Source organism: Phacochoerus africanus, chromosome X (genome assembly GCF_016906955.1).
Source record: "Phacochoerus africanus isolate WHEZ1 chromosome X, ROS_Pafr_v1, whole genome shotgun sequence".
Taxonomy (NCBI): Eukaryota; Metazoa; Chordata; class Mammalia; order Artiodactyla; family Suidae; genus Phacochoerus; species Phacochoerus africanus.
The window spans coordinates 25,956,749-25,980,039 of record NC_062560.1 but is presented as its reverse complement, the minus strand read 5'-3'; the positions used below and the strand labels follow the sequence as shown (position 1 = coordinate 25,980,039).

Sequence of the window (23,291 nt, the reverse complement as noted above, 5' to 3'; positions counted from 1 at the left end):
GATGGGAACTCCTGAATTGCCCTGTTAATAGAATAGTCTCTGTTTCTCCCAGTCCAGAACAGAGTAACAGAACAGTGGCCTCTTGGCATCCCACCTTAAGGAAGTATTACCCTTATTTAGCAGAAACTCCCTGGTGGTGATGTTGATAAAATACCTAGTTTGTGTACTGGATTCTCCTATACTGGGACAAGAGCACAGGGTACCTTCCATTCCCTCCCTAGGGGGAGATTTCTCTCTGGTTAATTCACAGTCCCACAGTAACCACTAAAAGCAGTCCTCCACTGGAGGCTTAGTTTCTCAACTCTGAGACACACCACCCAAGGGTCTGGCCCTTCTTCACCACCCTCACACCCTCCTTTGACCCACCACCCATCTTAACTTAAAATTACCTCTCATTGAAGGTCTAGGCTCCAAGTTGTCTTGCCTCAGGACATTTACACTTGAGTGGTCTCATCTAGACACTCCCCTCCCCAATCCTTCTTTTCACCTGCCTTTTTTGTCTTAGAGGGTATCTCACCATCTTCCTTGTGTGATAGCTGCTGTTAGACTCTAATTCAATGAACAAAGGCTCATTATCCTTTTTCTTACCACCCCCATACTACCATGGAGCCTTCCAAAGAACAGATGCTCAGTAAATGTTTGAGGGGGGAAAAACAGTGAACAATTTATTATGATTTAATTTCTCCTTCATTATTGAATAAATGAAGCAAGTTCAGGTATACAACTTTTATTTTACAGAACAGCAGAATACAAGGAATAAGGGAAAACAATTAAACATGTTCTACTTTTTTTCCTCTATCTTTTATCCCAACTATTTTACCATCAATTTATTTCACGTTTCTAAGAAAATGCCTATTCCAATGCTATGTTTCCTTGTTCCAGATCACTAAATAAGATGGAAGGTTACTCAATTTGTTTAAAAAAATAGCAAAACTCCTACTTTTATACTTTGTAAACATTAAATATGTAACCAATATTATTCTGAAACTAATTAAACTTTTCTTAAAAGAAGCAACATTTGAAAACTTTTAACAAGACATAAATCTATAAGTGGTTCAGGTATGTTCTGCACTGTGATCTCTCCAGTACTACCTAAGCCCCCACGCTACTTCTGGAAGGTGCTTCACATTTCACTACAAGTGGGAGAAACTGTCTTAGAAATTGGCCCCAGAATGCACATTGGCCAGGGCACCAGTGCGAACCATAGCTGCAAATCTGGCTCGGGCTCTCATTTCCTCATCTCTCAAAGCCTCTTCATACCAGGAAGGGAAGGCACTGGGGACTGTATCATGAATCTTGGCCAAGAACTCAAGGACTTTCATCTTGCTGGTTTCAGCGTGGGCTCTCGGGCCCCACAGGAACTCATAGCGAGGAGGATTACTGTTGGCCACTTGGCGGTACACCAGATACCTTTCCTGCACCAAATCTTTGGTGATGAGCTTTTTGGGCTCCCCATAGATGAAATGGTTCTTTCCAGCATATATCCCCATCACATTGAGTACTTCCCAGATCTCCTCCTCAGTGGCGCAGTTGCTTTTCATGAAGATCACACAGAGAATGGTCATAAGGAGACCAGTCTTGGGCATGATCTCCTCACCCCTCAGCCTCTCATCACTGGTGTGCTGAAATTTGCTGATAAGAACATAGCAGTGCCTGGTGGGGTCAACTTCCTTCACATCAATGCCAAAGGCCAGCACCATCAGCTCAGAGGCTTTCCTGAGGATCACATGGAAGTGCTCCTTGTACCTTTTGATGACATGCTTCATCATATCTTCCTTTGTAATGGGCTCTCTCATGTTATACTTGCGCAGCAGGAATTGCACCAACAGAATTGCCTTCTGGTCCAGAGGGCTTCTGCAGGAATAATCAGTGCTGGGCATTGCCAGGGAGGTGCCTGGTTGTTCTTCACCATGGCTCTTGGCACCTTCATCAGATCTTGTGCATGAAGCACTTTCAGAAGTAGTGGTAGTGGATGGGGCTTTCCGAGACCCCTGGGATTTTCTACCTGACCCAGAAGCAGGAGAGCTCTGGAGATTATCACCAGGGGGATGGGAGGGGCATTCTTCTCCCACTGCTGTGGTGGCCTGAGCATCTCGGAGATGCTGAGTCTCACCCCTGGCCTGCCGGCGTTTCTCACGGGCACGGAGCTTACTCTTCTGCCCCCGAGGCATGATGATACAGATCAAGAACAGCAGGTAGGAGAGTGGGCAGGACAGCAGGCAATGTGGGCACCTGGAGGAGTGAGGAGATGCTATGAGCACCTTCGGCGGGGAGATTTCTCCTTGACTTTAAGGCCACCTGGGGAGATTTCTCCTTGACTTTAAGGCCACCTCTGTGGGTTTCTGTGAGGGCCCTGCTGTAGGACCCACAGGGCTCTTTTTCTGATCAGCCTGTCCCCTAAAACCCCTGCAGAGGAAATCAGAGTGTGTCTTGTGCTGGTCTAGGTCTAGGCTCTGTGGGGTCCCCTCTAGAACCCTCTCGGTTCACATTTAGGATCATGCTATTAAATGTTGGCAGGGCTGGGCACTCTCCCCTCAGCAGCTCTGAAGCTGAACTCCTTCCACCAATGACCTTCCCTCCCTGAGACCCCTGAGGAAGAAATGAAGGAGAGCTTTAGCTGGCCACCCCTTCTGAGGCCTTCCAGAGCTGACAACAGGAGCAGGGTTTTGTGGGATCCCCTTTGTCTTGGATGATTAGAGTTTTCCATAGTCACTCAGGTCACCTCCCCCCACCAGACCAAGTCCGCCACCTCCCAGAGTTTAACAGCCCCACCCAGGGCCTCCCAGGGCCTCCCAGGAGAGACAGCAGGACAGCAAGTGTGTAGGAGTTGAGCGTACCCTCGGTCCTCAATCAGGCTCCTCTCCTTAACTCCGAATAAAGCCTGGGATGTTTTCCTCCGTTGATCTGAGACCATTAGCTCAGATCACAGTTTTCTTTCTCTGAGACCGCGAGGCGGAAATGAGTAGGCGTTGGGCCTAACAGCCGTGCCGCGGGCCTCTTAGCACGCTGGACGGATCCCGAGCGGGGTTCTGTGAGGTCTCCTTTGTCCTATGGAGGCATATTCCCGCGATTCTAACTAGGCGTCCTCACCTTGATTCTCAGCATCGCCCTGGCCTCTAGAAACCTGAGACCATGGAGGTGGAAGCCGGGCAGTACCTCATGCTGACAACTCTGTCCTGGGCTTCCCAGGAATGAAGGCAGGGGCGGAGCTCCTTGTGGGTCTCTCTATGCCGGGGTGGCTTGTCACGTCAGTACTTATGGTGTATGCAGGGAGTAGGGTGTCCTCCTCTTGGCTGCTTCTTTAAAGGCTTCCTTGGTAATACTAATTTTGTGAAAACGCTGTTTCTCTACTGCAAACCGCGCAGAAAATTGGTAAAAGTCCCAACCTAGATACAGCCAGGAAAATTGCAGTGCAAGGGAGGGTCCCACGACCGTGATGGGCGCTAAGAGATTAAAAAGCACACTGGCCTACAGCGTTTGCTAGACAGCCATACTTAAACTTTGGGGAAATTTCTGCTCTAAAAATTCTGCTTTGTAAGGGGAAGAGACTAAGCTGCTTGATTTTGTGAGACCCAGATCTTTTATATTATCTAACATTGCTCAGTCCAGTAGTCACTTTTATTTTATATTTTGACCTTCATTCATACTAAGAAATGTATTTACATCTCTAACAAGTGTGTGTATTATGCATTTTTTCATGAAAGGATACATACCCTCTCCATTTGTTATATTTGATCATAATGTTAATTTTTTAAAAGGTCAGTCCTCATCCTCTAAAGAGGGATGAGGTGGTTTTGCACAGCCTCTGGATTCGTAATATTTCAAACAGCACCAAACTTTGGTGCCATCCTGGCATGTGGGCTCTGAGGAGCTGCCTCAGATTCCTTCAGTGAAGCAGTAGAAATTCATGGTCCCACAGCACAATAGAAGAAACAAGGGCTGAACTTTAAAATCTTTCCTCCAGACAATTCTGTCATCCGCCCCTCTTACAGGCTACAGATCTGTTTCAACTTCAGAGCATGCCCCCACCTGCCCACAGTCAGAATCTAGTTCAACATAGACTTAGTCTCTCCCAGGAGGCCCTCCTTTATGTTTCTTTGTTGTGCTGATATTGTTCTTTCACTCTCTCTTTTATAGTTCCTCCAGGACCAAATTTAGAAAACAGCAGCCTAAGTCTGGTAGCCATCTTGGAAGCTACATATTAGGCAGCGTATTAGTCTACTTAGGTTGCCATAATAAAATACGACAGACTGCATATCTTAACAGAAATTTATTTTCTTGCAGTTATAGAGACTAGTGGTCCCACATGTAGGCACTGGCAGACTTGGTTTCTGTAAAAGCTCTCTTCCTGGCTTTGCACACATTACTTTCTTACTAACATGGACCAACATGGACTCTTCTCTGTAAATACACAGAAAGAGTGATATCTGGTGTCTTTTCCTCTTCCTCTAAGGACATCAGCCCTACTGGATTAGGACCCCACCCTATGACCTCATTTAATTTTAATAACCTATCTAAAGACCCTATTTCCAGTTACAGTCACAATGGCCGATTAGGGCTTCAACATATGAATGGGGGGAGGCATAATTCAGTCCATGGAAGGTAGAAAAATGTAAATAATTTAAGGAGAATTGGCATATTTATGATATTCTTTTCCCCATGAATAAATATAGTATATCTCTTTATGTACTTGGAATTTCTTTCTCTATAGGTAGATATTTATAATCACCTTCAAAAAGGATTGTTCACATTTTTGTTAAGTTTCTTTTTAGGTAAGTTTTGGGTACTGTTAGCTGTTGTTATGGGGGTATTTTCCATTGATTATCCTAATTAGTTATTGATTTTTTGTGTGGATAGGCTCCCAATGTTGGTATAGTAATCTTAAAACAACTTTTGGAGTATCTTATTCATTTGAGTATTTTGTCCACTAGTTCCTTTGGATTTTCTAATTAGAGGATCATATTTTTGCCACTTATTATCTCTGTCTTTTCCATATTCCTTCCTCTGATGCTCTTATCCCTCTAGTTATGTACTACTCCAGTCCACTTTTAAGCAGTAGATACAGTACCATAATATCTGTGTCTTTGTCCTGACTTTGATGGAAATGCTTCTAACATTTCACATTTATCTAAGTTTGCAGTATATTTTAGAAAATTGAAATTCTCTTCATGTCTCTAATAATCAGTGATGTTGAGCATTTTTTCATGTGCTTGTTGGCCATCTGTATATCTTCCTTGGAGAAATGTCTATTCAGGGCTTTTGCCCATTTTTCCATTGGTTGATTGGCTTTTTTTGCTGTTGAGCTGTATACATTGTTTGTATATTTTAGAGATTAAGCCATTGTCAGTTAAAAAAAAATGATGTTACTAATGAAGACCAAAAAAAAAAGAAATTCTCTTCAAATATCATTTTACTAAAGGTTTTTTTTACCATGGTGTAAAATATTTTTTCAAAGGCTTTTTCTACACCCCTGGACATGGTCAAATTCATTTTATCCTCTAATCTATTAATGTAGAGAAATTCCAATTGACAGTTTTTATAATGTTATATCTTTGCATTTCTTGAACTCAGCCTATTTATTCACTGCTCTGTTGGATATACTGTGAATTTATTTATGACAGATGCTTCTACATAAGTGAGCTTATTAGCTCAAGTGATTTTTCTCTTAGAGTGTCCTTATCTGATCTCTGAATCAAGGTCAACACACCTGTTAAAATTAGGAATTTCTCATCAACAGATTACTGGTTAAAGAAAGTGTATAAGTGGTATAAAGATATAATATTCATAATGAACATTTCCATGAGAGAAATTATCAATGTTATACAATAGTACAGAGAAGGGTAAAATAAACCCAATATACCTGGCACTCACATCCATAATCATCAATATTTAGAAGTTAGAAATAATAGTTGCAGGTAAATGTTTATCTGATTAACATTTGTTAGGTTTTTACTTTACAGGTTTTGAAATTTCCAGACAAGGAATTTAAATAAATTTGAGAACTATTTTAAGTGCTCTACTAGGAAAAATAGACAACATGCAAGACTAAACAAGTAATGCCATCAGAGAGAAGGAAACTATAAGAAAGAATCAAAACCAAATGGTAGAAATAAAAAAATACTGTGAGGGAAATGAAAAAATACCTTTGACAGGCTCATTAGTAGATGTGACATAGGTGAGGAAACAATCAGTAAACCTGAAGATAAGTGAATTGCAACATCCTCAATTGAATCAAAAAGAGAAACGAATAAAAAAATTAACAGAACACCCAAGAACCATGGAACAATATCACAAGGTATATATAATATACAGATAATAGGAATTTCAGAGAAGAATGGGGGTAGAGATACATTTGAAACAATAGGCCAAAAACTTTTTAACATTAGTTACAGAACCAAGTCATAGATCCAGACAGCTCAGAGAATGCCAAGACAGATATGAAAACAACCCAACTACATCTAGGCATATCATATTCAAACCACAGAAAGCCAAAGGCAAAGACAAAATTTTGAGGAAAATTAGGGTCAGGGAGGAAGAAACATAAAAAAAATGTAGTAAACCTCTCATCAGAAAACATGCAAGCATGAAGAGAAAAAATGAAATATTAAAATGTTTAACAAAAAAGTATCAATGTAGAATTCTATATCCAGCAAGGTGAGGGAAAAATACTTTCTCAGTCAAACAAACACAATGCCTGAGTCAATTCATTGCTTCACAGGCCTGGTAATAGATGTGCTTTGCAAGAAATGTTAAAATAAATTTGTTATGCAAGAGAATGATATAGGTCAGAAATTTGGATGAACATAAAGAGAGGAAAAGCTTCAGAAAAGGATAAACGGAAGTAAAATAAAATCTTTAAGTTTTATAATTCTTAATTAATTTAAAAATGTTTGAACAACAATAGTAACAATGGATTAGGTGATTATAAGACATGGATAAGTGAAATGAATGAGACAAATAGACAGAAATTAGAAATACTCCACTATAAGGAATCTGTACTATATGTGAAACAGTATGATATTACTTCAAGGAGGACTTAGATTATTTAAAAATGTGTATTATAACCCTTGGAAAAACAGTAAAAAGGTTAAAGACAATTATGAATGATATATTAAGAAAAGAAATAAAATATAATCATATAAAATGCTCAGTCAATACCAGAGAACACACAAAAAAAGATATAAAAAAGAACAAATGCAACAAATAGAAAACAGTTAAAGAGGAGCTCCCATTGTGGCACTGCAGAAAAGAATCAGGCTAGTAACCATGAGGTTTTACGTTTGATCCCCAGCCTCGCTCAGTGGGTTAAGGACCTGGCGTTGCCATGAGCTATGGTGTAGGTCACAGACACAGCTCTCTGATCCTGCATTGCTATGGTTAAGGTGTAGGCTGGCAGCTGTAGCTCCAATTAGAACCCTAGCCTGGGAACCTCTATATGCCGTGGGTGCGGCCCTAAAAAAAAGACCAAAAAAAAAAAAAAGAAAAAAGAAAACAGTTAAACAATTAGATTTTAGTAAAACTCTATCAGTAATCACTTTAAATGTGAATACTCTAAATACACCAGTTAAAAGGCAGAAATTGTCAGATTGGATAAAAAATAAATTCAAAAAGTCTCAAGTATATGCTATCTACAAGAAACCCATTTGTGTATCAAGCCTCTGATAGGTTAAAAGTAAAAGGATGCGAGATTTCAGGACAGTGAAACTCTTCTGTACGATAATATAATGGTGGATACATAATATTTTGCATCTGTCAAAATCTGTAGGGTCTGTACAACACAGAGGGTGAACCCTAATGTAAACTATGGACTTTAGTTAATAATAATGTATTAATATGAGCTTATTAATTGTAAAAAATATATCACACTAATGTAAGATATCAGTAATAGGGGAAACTGTGTGTCAGGGTTGGGGTTTATAGGAAGTAGCATTTTCTGCTCAATTTTCCTGTAAACCGAAAAACTATAATTTTTCTAAAACTGCTCTAAAAATAATATCTATTAATTAAAAAGACAGCAAGGAAAATTCATATATATAGTCAGCACATTACCATCTTACTGTAGTTGGACTAAATCTGTATCGTAATTGAATCATAAAGCACTCAAGGAAGGATCAGCTGCAGAAAAAGAAGGAATCTTTAAATGATGTGATGTATTATCTTGTTAAGAACATACCTCTCAACTGTCTGGTAGATGTCTTTTATCTTTAGCTGACCAAGCCTCAGAATACTCAGAACCAAGATACAGGCAAAGACAGAGGTAGCCAGGAAGCCTAACAAAGTGAGCATAAAACACATTAAACTTGTCCCTTTCACCAGGGCATGGGGCAGCCAGAAATACCTTCTGTTATTTTGAAATTAACCTTTTAGGCAAATATGTATTGAGAAAGCAGGAAGCTAGAAAATGTGCCCTCACTAGTGATCATTTCTAGCTGAGTAAAGAACTTTAAGGTTTCTCACATTAAGAGATGAATTCTTTTGTTTACCTGGCTGGTAAAAAAAGAATGGTAGACTTGTCGGATCCTAACACTAAAAAGTTCAAGTGCACTTATGGTCTCATTCTGTGGCTATTGTGTTGCTACTTTTAATGTATGATTCTATTAAATAGAAACACATTCATGAGAGCTGTGTATGAACACAGAATGCCTGCTCTGATTTTGTTTGAGCAGGTTTGTCTCATGATGCATGCTTGTATAACTTTATTTTAGTTTCTTATATCTCACATAGGAATTTCACCTTTGAATTCAACAAAATACACTTCAGAATAGATGGGTTAAAAAAAGAGAGATGGAGGCAGATATACGATAATAACAGTAGTCAAAAAAGCTAGAGTAGCTATATCAATTTCAGCTAAAGCAGATTTTAGAACAAGGAATAATATTAGGGATGTGAGGAAACATTATGTAGTAATAAAAGGATCAATTATCCAAGAAGGTATCACAGTCTTAAACATGTATGCACCTAACAACAGAGCATCACAATACATGAGGCAAAAACTGATTGAACTGAAAGGAGAAATATACAATCATAGTCGCAGGCATCTATACTCCTCTGTCAGTAATTGATAAATGAAGTCAAAACATCATTACAAATATATAGATGGGACTTCCCGTCATGGCGCAGGGGTTAACGAATCCGACTAGGAACTGTGAGGTTGCAGGTTTGATCCCTGGCCTTGCTCAGTGGGTTAACGATCCAGTGTTGCTGTGAAATGTGGTGTAGGTTGCAGACATGGCTCGGATCCCACGTTGCTGTGGCTGTGGTGTAGGCCTGTGGCTACAGCTCCAATTAGACCCTTAGCCTGGGAACCTCCATATGCCGTGGGAAGCGGCCCTAGAAAAGGCAAAAAGACAAAAAACAAAAACAAAAACAAAACCCAAATATGTAGATGGCATGAACAATGCTAACAATCAACTTGACCTAATTGACATTATACAATAGTCCATCCAACAACAGCAGAATACACATTCTTCTCAAGCTCATATGTGACATTCACCAAGTTAGACCATATTTTCATCCATATATTTGTCCACAGAACTCCATTAAGCACAACTTAACAAATTTAAAACAATGCAAATCATACAAAGTACGTACTCACATCACAACAGAATTATGTTAAAAATTAATAACAGAAATATAGCTGGAAAGTTCCCAAATAGATAGAAATTAAACAACACACTTCTGGATAAACCATACGTTAAAGATTTCTAATTTAAAATTTAAATCAAAGATTTGTTTTTTAATATTTAAATTTCTCATGAAGTTTAGAAAAAGTTTGAAATAAGTAAAAATGAAAATACGAATCACCAAGATTTGTGGATTGCTACTAAACTACTTTTAAGAATAACTGCAAACCAAAAATCTGCGATTAATACACAAAGAAAAATCAACTCAAATACAACACTAAAGATAGTCATCAAACAGGAAGAGGAGAGAACAAGAGAAGAAGGGAAGAAAAAAGAGCAACAAAAACAAATCCAAAGCAATTAATAAAATGGCATTAAGAACATACATATCAATAATTACCTTAAATGTTAATGGACTAAACGCCCCAACCAAAAGACATAGACTGGCTGAATGGATACAAAACAAGACCCATATATATGCTGTCTTCAAGAGACCCACTTCACTTCTAGGGACACACACAAATTGAAAGTGAGAGGATGGAAGAACATATTTCATGCGAACAGGGATCAAAAGAAAGCTGGAGTAGCAATACTCATATCAGACAAAATACACTTTAAAATGAAGAATATTTAAGGGATAAACTACTTTTAGAGAGAGATTTGGAGGATTAAATGCAAATATTGGAAAAAAAGAAAACTAAAGTAAATAACGTAAGATCCCACCTTAGAAAACTAGAGAAAGAAGAGCAAATTAAATCTAAAATGAGCAAAAGAAAAAAAAAATAGGCAGAAAAAAATAGGTTATAAATAAATGAAATTTTAAAACAAAAAAAATAGAGAAAATCTATAAAATCCTCAATGACATCAACAAAATTGGTAAGTTATTGGGGGTTTGGGATTGGCATATGCACACTGAGGTATATGGAATGATTGGCCGATGCAGAACTACTGTACAGCATGGGGAACTCTACCCAATATTCTGTGATAATCTGTATGGAAAAAGAATCTGAAAAAGAATGGATGTGTGTATATGTATAACTGAGTCACTTTGTTGTACGGCAGAAATCATCACAACATTGTAAATCAATTGTACTTAAAACTTAAAAAAAATGAAAGAAGAAAACAATAGAGAAAATCCATAAAATCCTCAATGCCATCAATAAAATTGGTAAATCTCTAGCCAGGATAACCAAGACAGAAAAGAGAGAAGATATAAGCTACCAATATCATGGATAAAAGACAGATCACCATTATTAATCCCAGAGACATTAAAAGGATTTTTATTAAGATGGAACAAATCTCTTCCACAAATTTGATGAAGATGAAATGGATCAGTTCTTTGAAAGGCACAAACTACATAAACTCATTTAAATTTAAATAGATAATCTGAATAACCTTACATCTATGAAAGAAATTCAATTAATAAAAACTTTCCAAATAAAGGGATCACTAGGCCCAGATAGTTTCATTGGCGAATTCCATAAATATTTAAGGATGAGATGATACAAATCATCTGCAGTCTTTTTTAGAAAAGAGGAGTAGATAGAAGCACTCTCAATTTTGTTTTTTTTTGAGGACAGCATCACCCTAAGCTCAAAGCCAGATAAATACACTACTGGTAAAGAAAACTACTGACAATTATCTCTTATGAATATAGACCAAAAAATTCTTAACAAAATAATTGCAAATGGAGTCCCCAGTCCAGCGCAGTGGGTTAAGGACCCAGCATTGCTGCAGCTGTGACATAGGTGTAACCCAGAAACTTCCATATGCCATGGGGGTGGCCCAAAAAGAAAAAAAAAAGCAGATGGTATTCAACACTATGTAAAAGGAATCATTACCAAGAGGGACTCATTTCTAGAATCCAAGCCTAATATAACATTTGTAAATCAATTGGTGATTTCATCATATAATTGATGGAATAAGAAAAAAATGCTGTCATATTATTGGTGTAGGAAAGTAATTAGAACATTTTAATACCGATTTATGATAAAAGCTTTAAATAGTAGAATTAGAGGGAAATTTCCTTAACCTGATAAAGGGTTCTTAAGAAAACCTATAGCTAGCCTTATACCTAATGATAAGGGAGTGAATGCTTCCCCCCAAGACTGGAAATGAAACAAGGATGTCCCCTCATTACTCCAAATCATTATCATAATGGAAGTCCTATCCAGTGCAAGACAGACAAACAATAACAAATAATAAAAGGTATACAGATAGGAAAGGGATAAATTTAAATTATATATATTTTTTGCAAAAGAAATGATTGTCTATGTTGAAAATCTCAAAGAATCTACAAAGAAAACCTCCTGAGAATAATAACTGAGGACAATTGCTTTACCATATACTAGCAATTAACAATTGGAATTTGAAGTTTAAAAAAGCAAAAACATTAACAAATGCAAAAAAAATTAAATACCTAAATATAAAGCCAATATATATATATATCAAATCCATTTGTGGAAAACTACAAAACACTTACCGAGAAGATCTAAATAAATCGAGAAATATTCCATGTTACTAAATTGATAGACTCACCATTATTAAGATGTGAGTTATTTCTAACTTAATCTATAGGTTTAATGCATTTCCAATCAAAATCCCAGTAACTACTTTGTAGATGCTGAAAAACTAATTCATATGGAATGGCAAAAGTCCTAGAATAGCCAGCATAATATCGAAAAAGAAAAATTAAGTTTGAAGACTCATAGTACCCTATTTCAAGGCTTGAAATAAAGCTTTAGTAATCAAGACAGCATAGTATTGGTGAAAGAGTAGACACATAGGTCATTGGAACAGAGAATTGAGATCCTACATATAGACCCACACAAATATAGTAAACTAACTTTCGACAAAGGTGCAAAAGCAAATAAATGAAAAATAGTAATTTTTTCATCAAGTAGTGCTAGAACAACTGGATGTCCATATGGGAAAAAAATGAACTTAGACACAAACTTCACACCTTACACAAAATTAACTCAAAATGGATTATAGATCTAAATGTAAAATGCAAAACTATGTAACTTCTAGAAGAAAACACAGTAGAAAATATATGATTTTGCCTGTGGTGATGAGTTTTAATACCATAGTAAAAGCACAATCTATAAAAGAAAAAAACTTGTGTTGGACTTTATTAAAATTAAAGTTTTTTATTCTTTGAAAGTCACCATTAAGAGAATGAAAAAATAAGTCACATATTGAGAGAAAATATTTGCAAATAACATATTTGATAAATTATTTGCATCTGAATGTACAAAGAACTCTTAAACTCAGCAATATGGAGTTCCCGTTGTGGCCCAGTGGGTTAAGAACCCAACAGAGTGTCTGTGAATATTCGGGTTCGATCCCTGGCCTTGCTTAGTGGGTTAAGGATCTGGCGTTGCTGTGAGGTGCAGTGTAGGTCACAGATGTGGCTCAAATCTGGTGTTGCTGGCTGTGGTGTAGGCCAGTAACTGCAGCTCTGATTTGACCCCTAGCCCGGGAACTTCCATAAACTTCCATATGAAGAAAAAACAAACAAACAAAAAACTCAGCAATAACAAAACAAGGAACCAGTAGTGGTTTGAATGGTGTCTCTAAAAAGAGATCCTTGAAACCTGTGAATGTGACCTTATTTGGAAAAAAGTCTTTGCAGATGTAATTAAGTTAAGGACCTCAAGATGTATTAAGATGTGATCACCCTGGATTTAGGATGATCTACCCAAGAACAGGTCTAGAATTGAGACACAGCCATTACAGAGGGAAAGGCAATGGGGAAGAGGAAGATGGAGGTGGAGGCAGAGATTGGAGCAATGCAGTTACAAGCCAAGGAACACTCAAGAATTGCTGGGTATTTACCAGAAGATAGGAGAAAATTCTGGAAATGGATTTTCACTCAGAGCCTCCAGAAGGAAGCAAACCTTTTGACAGGTTGATTTCAAACTTCTGGCCTCTGAGAGAATAAATTCCTTTTGTTGTAAGCCTCCAGTTTGTGTTTACTACAGTTGTCCTAGAAAAATAATGAATTACCTTATTTTAAAAGTGGACAGGAGTTCCTGTCGTGGCACAGTGGTTAACGAATCCTATTAGGAACCATGAGGTTGCGGGTTCGATCCCTGGCCTTGCTTAGTGGGTTAAGGATCCAGCATTGCCGTGAGCTGTAGTGTAGGTTGCAGATGTGGCTCAGATCCCACGTTGCTGTGGCTCTGGCGTAGGGCAGTGGCTACAGCTCTGATTAGACCCCTAGCCTGGGAACCTCCATATGCTGCAGGAAGCGGCCCTAGAAAAGACAAAATAAAAATAAAAATAAAAGTGGACAAAAACTTTCAGCAAATATCTCAAAAAGAAGATAGATGACAAATAGTCATATGAAAGGATGCACAACATAATTCGGCAACATAATTCGGCATTAAGGAAATGCAGGTTGAAACAACAATTTGTTACCAGTGCATACCTAGTAAAAGGCTAAAATACCAATTGCTAGCAAAAATGCAATTGGATCTTTCACACATTGATGTTAAAAATGCAAAATGGTGTAGCAGCCACTTTGACAACAGTTTAGCAGTTTCTGTAAAAGCTAAACATGTTCTTATGATACAATCTAGAAATTGTGCTCCTTGATATTTATTCAACTAAACTCACAACTGTCAATACAAATACCTGCACATAAATGCTTGTAGCAGCATTATTCATAAGCACCAAAAGCCAAGATGCCTTTTAACAGATGATTGAATAAATAATCTGTGGTTCATACATACACAAATGGAATACTATTTAGCATTAAAAAGTAATAAACTACCAACTATCAATTTACCTGGTAATTGAGATAACATGGATGAACCTTAAATGCATGTTGCCAAGCAAAAGAGGCCAGTTCAAAATGCTACAAACAATATGACTCCATTTGTATAATATTCTGGAAAAGACACAACAACAAAGACAAAAATCAGATCAGTAGTTTCTAGGATTTCTGGGAAGAAGTGGTTGAAATAATGAAGCACGGGGTATTTTTTAGGATGGTGAAACTATCCTTTTGATACTACAATGATGGATATGAGACATTTTTCAAATTCCATAGAACATTAGAGAACAAAGGGTAAACCTTAATGTATGCAAGTATAAAATCAAGTCAGAGATCTAGGTATCCCAGGTTGGAATGCAGACTGTGACAAAAAAAAAAAAAAAAATGTAGCTGTATTACAAATATATGAAGTAACATCAATTAAGAGAATGGAGCAAAACAGTGCTGACCTAAGTATCTTTGGAAATGAGTGCATACTGTGAGACTAAGGAAAAAAGGAACCATATATTGATATTATATTTTAGTTTGTAAAGTTGTTTTCAGAAGGTTATGGGCTAATAATCTGAAATCAATATAGATGTATACTTGAATAAGTAAGTATATGGAGAGTTGGAGCCAATTTTCTTACAGAGTTAAGCAAAGGGGGAGGGATCACATACTAGATTAGAATTGGAGACATCAGTATGACTCATGTTTAGCTTAGTACAGATACAAATGGATGAATATATAAAGAAGCATAAATATATGTGCATACATATAGATATATGTCTAGTATACAGGCATTTCTAAGTTCTGTCTTCTGAGAGGTTGTAAAAGCAACAAGATTCTAGGAGCAATGGAACAATTTGAGCAGGAAAATAAATTATCTAATATTGAATTATAACCCAAAGTATAAAATAAATATCTATGCATCTACATTAATATAAATAAATGACTGAATGAATAAATAATCAGAGGGAATAGACAAATCTTATGTAGAGAATAATTCCAAATAATTAATGTAGCTTCTCCACCCTCAAGGGGCGAGGCATAACTCCCCACCCCTTAAGTGCGGGTTGAACATAGTGACTTCTTTCCAAAGAGTACTATATGGAAAGGAGGGAGAAAGAGTAACAGTACAGTGGAGAAACTTGACATGCACTACCTTAGGTAGGTGAACAAGGGTTTATCACCAGTTGTTAAGTTATTTTGATAGTGTGCCCTTGATGTAATATGATGAAAATGGCACTTCACTCCTGAGGCCTTCCTCATAAGAACCCATAGTGCCAGTCTAGACAATATCAAAGACAACACAATAGAGGGACCTTCTACAAAATACCTGACAGATACTCCCCAAACTATCAAGGACATCAAAAATAAGGAAAATATGATAAACTGTCACAGTCTAGAGGAGCCTAGGAGAAGTGATGTCTAAATGCAATGTGCTATTGTAGGTGGGATCCTGGGCCAGAAAAAGGAGATTGGTAAAAAATGAAGGAACATTGAATGAAGCATAGGCTTTAGTTACTAATAATCTATTGATATTGGTTCATTAGTTGTGACAAATTTACCATAATAATGTAAGATATTAACAGTACAGAAGAGTGAGCACTGGGTATAAAGGAGCCCTATACAATCTTTGAAATTTCTCTGTATTTTTAAAACTATTGAAGGTGTTGGGAATAGCTGGTACAGAATTTAATTTTAATGTTTAATTCAATCAAGCCAGAATTATTATAGTAACTTCGATATCACATATCATCATCAATTCTAGTCAATTTAATAAGGAACTGCACCATTTGCAATGATTCTCTCCACCTAGTCTGTAAAGTGTTTACACACCTGGGGCCAGCTGTCTGCCCTGGAGAGTATCTGGTGGCAACATAGACAGCTGAACAGAGCCATAAGACATTTGCCTTATGGCTGCAAAGAACTCAGGAACCAAGGGAGGTAATCTAAAATGGGGACAGCATCTAGATTATTTTTTTAAAGTTCAGCCTCATCTTCAGTGCTGAAAGGGCTCTGTACGCAGAAGAAATAGCTTTTGTCAATAGGCAAGAAGGCAGCTCTCAACCCTGGTAGATTGGCAAGGATGCACAGAACCACTAGGGTAGTAAAGAGATGTAGGTTTCCCAGAATTCATTAATATTACCACTGGGTGACACAGAGGAGCTAGCTGTACTCTGCTTGACAGTGGGCAGGGGGGATTCTAAGGTAGGGAGGGGTATCGGGCATGTCTCCAGTCCTTTCATCCAGTAGATTTGCCCACTCAGATTGCTCTGAAACTTTAAGCTGGTAATAATGACCCATAGATTTTCCAAGCCCTTTTACGGGATTGTCCAGGACCCTCCAAAATTCCAAATATTCTCTCCTCTTCTTTTCTACTATCTGCTGAGCTCTGAATTCAGAACCCTGACTGCCAGCCTGTCCTGGGCTATCTGGACTTGGTTTAGTATGTGGTCTTGCTCATGGATTCGGGAATTTCTTTACCCCCAGGCCTTCTAGTGCTCCTCACTAGTTGAAGGTATCCTGTCCGTACTTTATCCTGGGATCTGATCATTCTGAGCAAACCCTTGCTTCTTAAAGTTATTGGAAAGAATCCTATTGACATAGAATTATATAACATGCACCCAGAAATATCCCAGTACTCAAGACCTTGCAAAAATCTTTCTTTGTATGGATGAGGAATTAATTAATGATGAGATACTTTTTGAGTAAAATAATTAGAAAACATAGAAATATAAAATAACATTGAGGATATATATTCATATAAAATATTTATCAACTTTAAAATTGATTGAATAAGGAGTTCCTATGGTGACTCAGTGGGTTAAGGACCCGACATCTCTTTAAGGATGGAGGTTTGACCCCTGGCCTTGCTCAGTGGGTTAAAGATCTGGCATTGCTACAAGCTGCAGGGTAGGTCACAGATGCAGCTCAGATTTGGTGTTTCCATGGCTGTGGCATTGGCTGCAGCTGCAGCTCTGATTTGACCCCTGAGCCAGCGACCTCCATATGCTGCAGGTGTGGCTATAAAAAGAAAGAAAATTTATTTAAATAAAATAAAATGCCTGCGAGTTTATGGTATTCACATACTTCTATGTCTCACCTATAAGAAAATATCCGCATTTGCTCAATAATTTATAGTTAATGATATTGATATCAGTTCTATTAATAATAGCAACAAATGGGAAACAACTTGTATACCCATCAGGAAAAGGATGATTACATCAATTGTGGCACATAACACACTTCAGAATTCTAGGATGTAAAGAATGACATGATCTGTATAGGCTCTCATGGAAGGATCCTTCAGAGTAGTTAAAAAAATAAGATCGATCTTATATGTCCTCTCAAGGAAAAATCTTGCATTCATTTTATTGAGTGACAGGCAAAACCATATATATATATATATATATATATATATATATATATATATGATAAAATTATCCGTGTATGTTAAAAGTCACATTGAATTTTTCTACTATATGTAAGAAAAAAGTCTCAGAATGTATTTTAATATGATATAAACAGCATTTTAAAATTATGACTTCTGAGGAAGTCTGAATTTTGGAAGATGAAATAAGGAATGGGATTTGTGACCTATTCATATTTTTAGAATTTTTTAGCATCAAGAATATAGGGACTATTTCTACTTTAATTAGTATAGTTAAGTAAGTCTGACAATAGAAATAGTAGCCTTGTGTTATTCAGATAAAGTATCTGCTAGTGGGTATACAGCAAGAAGCCTGAAACCTGAATAACTTAACACTAAAAAAGTTTATCTCTCTTACATATGAAGCTTGCCATGGGTTGGCCAGTGTCTCTGCTGCCAGGTGACCCGGGGATCCAAGCTGCTTCCACCATGTGGATGCACCCCTCAACATGGGCTCTGCACGTTTGCTGCTGAATTGAACAGAAAGCATGGAGGTAGCACACTGACTGTCAGCTGCCTTGGTCTGGAAATAACAAACTTTGGTTCTGTTCATATTTCGTTTCTAATACAAGTGGACTGGACAATACAGTGTCCCCCATGTGCTACACATGTGGATAAGCACTTGCAGTCTCTCCACAGTTACAGAGTAGAAGATCATTGGTAAAATGCAACACTTATAACGTATACAAAAGCCCTCTTCATTCTTGGAGAAGCTTTTGAGAAGGCCAAAATAGCCCTGCAACCCTCCAACCTTTTCTAGTGTCCACTATGTGACAGGGGCTTTCAGATACAGGCTCATACCAATTTTCTAAACGATACTGTAAATCTCAGCAGGGAGGAGTCACCTTTTGTTACTAAATAGTACCTTTATGCACTGACTTTTACAGCAGTCTCAATACACTGAGAATTTTTTTCTTCCTTTTGCTGCATGATCAAAATCACAACTTGTGAGTCTCTACTGCCCGTCACCTGATGAACACGCCTAAACAAGTGTACAGGTGTCTTTAGGCACACTGGAAAACCAGTGTTTTCCTCTGGAGCAGATACAAACAAGAGTCAGGAAGAAGCTGGTCATTTTTTTCTTATCAAAGGTGGCATATCCTCTAGGGAGACATTTTGTACATCATTGGTAGACTAAATAATTGCTCCAGGGAGATGCTGATACCTTATCCCTGAAACCTATGAATATGTTATGTTACATGGCCAAAGGCACTTTGCAGTCATGGTGAGGTTATGAAAACGACTTTAAAATAAAGATGTCATACTGGATTACCTGTATGGGCCCAATCTAATGGTATGACCCTTTCTAAGCCGAAAACTTTGATGCAGCATGCAGGAAAGTTAAAGAAAAGCCAAGCATGAGAAGGATTCAGAATTTAATTGCTGACTCAAAATATAATGGGCTGTATGTGAGAACTGGGGAGAGGCCTGGAGAAACTATGGCAGCTGATAGTCAGCAAGGAAACAGGACCTCAGTCTTATTACCACAAAGAACTGGAGTAGGCCAAAAGCCTGAATGGTTTTGGAAGGAGATTCTTTCCAGGGCTCACGATGACAGACCTGGCAGCTGAAAGCTTGACTTGGGCCTTGCAAAACTCAGAACAGAGAAAGAAGCAGAAGGAACTTGGACTTCTCACCCACAGACATGTGAGATAATAAATGTATGTTATTGTAAACTGCTGGATTTGTGGCAGTTTGTTATAGCAGCTGTGGGATACTAACATAAACTCCTGGAAGGGCTACAGGGTCTGTTAGAACCCAGCCTCTGCAGTTGGTTACAACACAGTGATTTCTTTAATCCTTGCTCATCTACCACTTAGGTGGGAAACTTTGGTTCTTGGCCACTTTGTTAAGCTCACTCATCAGTGTACAGATTCATTGGCCAGTCTCAAATAAGTCAGTATATTAAATTTTTTTTTTGGTCTGGTGTTTTTTGGTTTTTTGTTTGTTTTGTCTTGTCTTTTTGTCTTTTTTTAGGGCCACACCCCACGGCATAAGGAGGTTCCCAGGCTAGGGGTCTAGTTGGAGCTATAGCTGCCAGCCTATGCCAGAGCCACAGCAATGCCAGATCCGAGCCGCGTCTGACCTACACCACAGCTTACGGCAACACTGGATCCTTAACCCACTGAGCAAGGCCAGGGATCGAACCCAAAATCTCATGGTTCCTAGTCGTATTCGTTTCTGCTGCACCATGATGGGAACTCCTATTTTTTTCTAACCTCCTCTGCTTTCTAAAACCTTGTAATTTTACATTTATCTTTCAAGAACCAGTAGATCCTATTCAAATTTACTCACAAGCCAATTTGAAAACAAACAAACAAACAAACAAAACTTTGAGAGTGTGATGAAAGCACCCAGAGCAGATGAGCAGACATCTAAACTTCGCTTCCAAAGTAAACAACAGCAGTTGAGGCTGTTGCTATCAGAGACGTTCCATGGTCAGGGATTGGACAGACAAGGGATGTCTGCAGGGAGCTGGAAGGCTCGAAGTCAGGCAAAAGGTGGGTGATTCTGGGCTTTCTGTTCCACTGGGAGCAGTGAGGCCTCAGGAAGCAGAGAGAGCTGGATAGCAGGTTAGGATACAGATGTGGACATGAGGGCGCACTGGGGAAGAGCCAGATGAAGAGTGATGTATCTGGAAAGTACTGGCTCAGCTCCCATGTACCAACACCGGGCAGAGTCAGCTCTAAAAGAACTCTATAGATAGAGGCAGGTGACCTTCCTCAAATGCAAGCATAGATAGTCCACATGTGGTGTTTAATTCTCATTTTCACCTTATTAATACACCTGGGTTTCATACATTGGCTGCTGATTCCTCCTATTTTATTTCACAGGAGACACTGTGGACTAATGAGAAGAGAAATGAATTAAAAGATCGAAGGTCAGCAGGAGTAGAACAGTGTAGGCCCTAGAGGATTTCAGACCAGGGCTTTAGTCTTAGCTCTGGCACTTACAAGCCAGGTGAACTCTGGAAAATTGAAAAATTATGTGATCCTCAGATTCTTCATCTGTGAAATGGATGTGATAAGTAGTCCTCCTGTTTTGGCTTACATGTATCTTATAAGTAGGAACACTGGAATGTAACTTATGCAAAACACTGGCACAGTATCTAGCATATATTAGGTTTTACCAAATTTTAATTATAATTATTTTCACCCTAAAACCTACTAACCTCCCTTCTGCTGTATTTTTTAAAAATCCTAGGAATGCCATAGCATTTGTAGCTCTCTAGGATATGGCACAAAAAATCAGCCAATATGTTACTTAGCATGTTAAAGTAAGTTACTTACTGTATAAATTTTCTTAGGATGTTATTTATTACTCGTGTAGGGGATTCTACCCAGCTTGATGCAACTCAACACTCCTGGAATTTGTCAAAAATCTATTTCCATCCCTCATATCTTCCCTTCCATCCCAATCAATTATTCTACCTTTGTCACAAATCTAGTTCTAGCTTACAGTTTACCCACTACAGTCCAGATAACACAGTCCAATAAAATGCCCATTTATTGGATTACATCTCTCCAGCCCAAGGCAAAGATTTCCTTCACAATGGTTTCTGGGCCTCCCACCTCATGTATCACCTTATTTCTCAGACACTCCTTTGTTATGTGTGCAAATCACCTTTTTTGTGGGCTGAATTCTCCACACTAAAAAAAGAGCACAGAACCTCTTCCACACCTTCCCCAGGTTAAAATCTCTCTGCTATATACATGATCTTTAAGTGCTAAAAGCTTTCTATTAGTCTCTTAATCTGAGACACATCATCTGAGGTTTTAGTCTATGCTCACAACTCAAACTCATCTGACCCACCACCCAGCTTAACTAAAATGCCTCACACTGAAGGAGTTGCAGTTTCCCAAGTCTCAAAACCTTTTGTCACAGATCATTTACATTTGACTACTCTCAATTAAAACCCCCAAGTCCTCACACCATTTTTTGACTTGTCCTTTTGGTCGGAGAGGATTCTTAAATATTTCTTGCATCATAGCTGCTCCAAGACTTTAAAATTCTATGGGCAAGAATGGTTATTCTTCATCTATATATAAGACATACATATATATGTGTGTATAAATAATGTTATAAAACAACAGACTAAACGTGATAAATGAAACCTTAGAATTTATCTTTTATTTATTTCTTCATTTGTGATCCCAACTATTACACTGTTGAATTTTTCACATTTCCAAGGAAATGGATCATACATTGCCATGTTCTGTTGTTGCAAATTACTAAAGGGGAACTTTTCCAACTTGTTTTACAAAAATAATAAAACTGTTAATTCTCATTCACAACAATAAATATTTGAGCAATACCACTCAAATTTGGATTATGAAGCTACTTAAACCTTCTATTAAAAGGAGCAATTATTTTTAAAAAGTATTCAAGTTATTATATAGAACAGAAGCACAAATATGTTACACACTGTGTTGTCTAGAGCCCCACCCCAATCTTCTACTACTTAAAATATAGACTTCTCTTTCTAACAACAAAGTGAGGAATCTGCCTCAGACTTTACTGGGTCGGGAGGAACAGCTGGCCATGGCCTTGGAGCGTGCACTGGCTATGGCAGCAGTGCGAGCCCTGGCTGCAGCTCTGGCTCGGGCTCTCTCTTCCTCATCTCTCAGAGCCTCCTCATACCAGGTGGGGAAAGCAGTGGGGACCGTATCATGGATCTTGGCCACAAACTCGAGAACTTTCATCTTGCTCGTTTCAGCGTGGGCTCTTGGGCCCCACAGGAACTCATAGCGAGGAGGATCACTATCAGGCACCTGGCGGTACTCTAGGTAATTTTCCTGCACCAAATCTTTGGTGATGAGCTTCCTAGGCTCCCCAAAAATGAAGTGCTTTCTCCCCTTATATAACCCCATCACATTCAATATTTGCCAGACTTGCTCTTCAGTGGCACGGTTGCCCTTAGTGAATATCACACCCAGAACAGCCATCAACAGCCCTGTTTTGGGAACCCCTCTGTCATCACTCAGCCTTGCATTGTAGCTTAGGTCCAGCTTGTTGACAAGGACATAGATGCGGCGATAAGGATCCACTTCCTTCAGGTCAAGGCCAAAGACCATCTCCAGGTGCTCAGAAGCTCTCTTGAGGATCTCAAGGAAGTGATTTCTATATGTCTGGATTATATTTCTCACCATATCTCCCTTGGTAATAGGCTCTTTCATTTGATATTTGTACAGCAGGTAGTACACCAATATAACCACCTTCTCATCTAGACCACTTCTGTAGATGGACTCAGTGTATGAAACAGCTGTAGCTCTCTGAAGACCCTGTGGATTGCAATATGACCCAGAAGTGAGTGAGTTTTGGGAAATAGCATTGAAATGAGGAGAGGAAGGGGGGGGGGGGACTCTGCCCCCAATCCCACAGTGGCCTGAACACCTACCAGATCCCCAGGATCCTCTCGGGCCTGGCGGCGTTTCTCACGGGCACGTTGCTTACTCTTCTGACCCCGAGGCAT

At 38.4% G+C, this 23,291-nt stretch overlaps 2 protein-coding genes across 2 annotated transcripts; both read right to left on the bottom strand.

Moving 5' to 3' along the window:
- Window positions 1-1,154: 1,154 nt before the first annotated feature.
- Window positions 1,155-2,171, bottom strand: LOC125117979 (melanoma-associated antigen B10-like). Its single transcript, XM_047764163.1, has one exon. The coding sequence runs from the start codon at window positions 2,169-2,171 to the stop codon at window positions 1,155-1,157; it is 1,017 nt and encodes a 338-aa protein (XP_047620119.1).
- A 1,084-nt stretch (window positions 2,172-3,255) lies between these two features.
- On the bottom strand, window positions 3,256-23,291 carry LOC125117978 (melanoma-associated antigen B10-like). The gene is made up of 5 exons (XM_047764162.1): window positions 23,217-23,291; window positions 22,338-23,100; window positions 8,174-8,270; window positions 6,144-6,196; window positions 3,256-3,443 (listed from the first exon to the last, which is right to left on the bottom strand). The coding sequence occupies exons 1-5, from the start codon at window positions 23,289-23,291 to the stop codon at window positions 3,256-3,258; spliced, it is 1,176 nt and encodes a 391-aa protein (XP_047620118.1).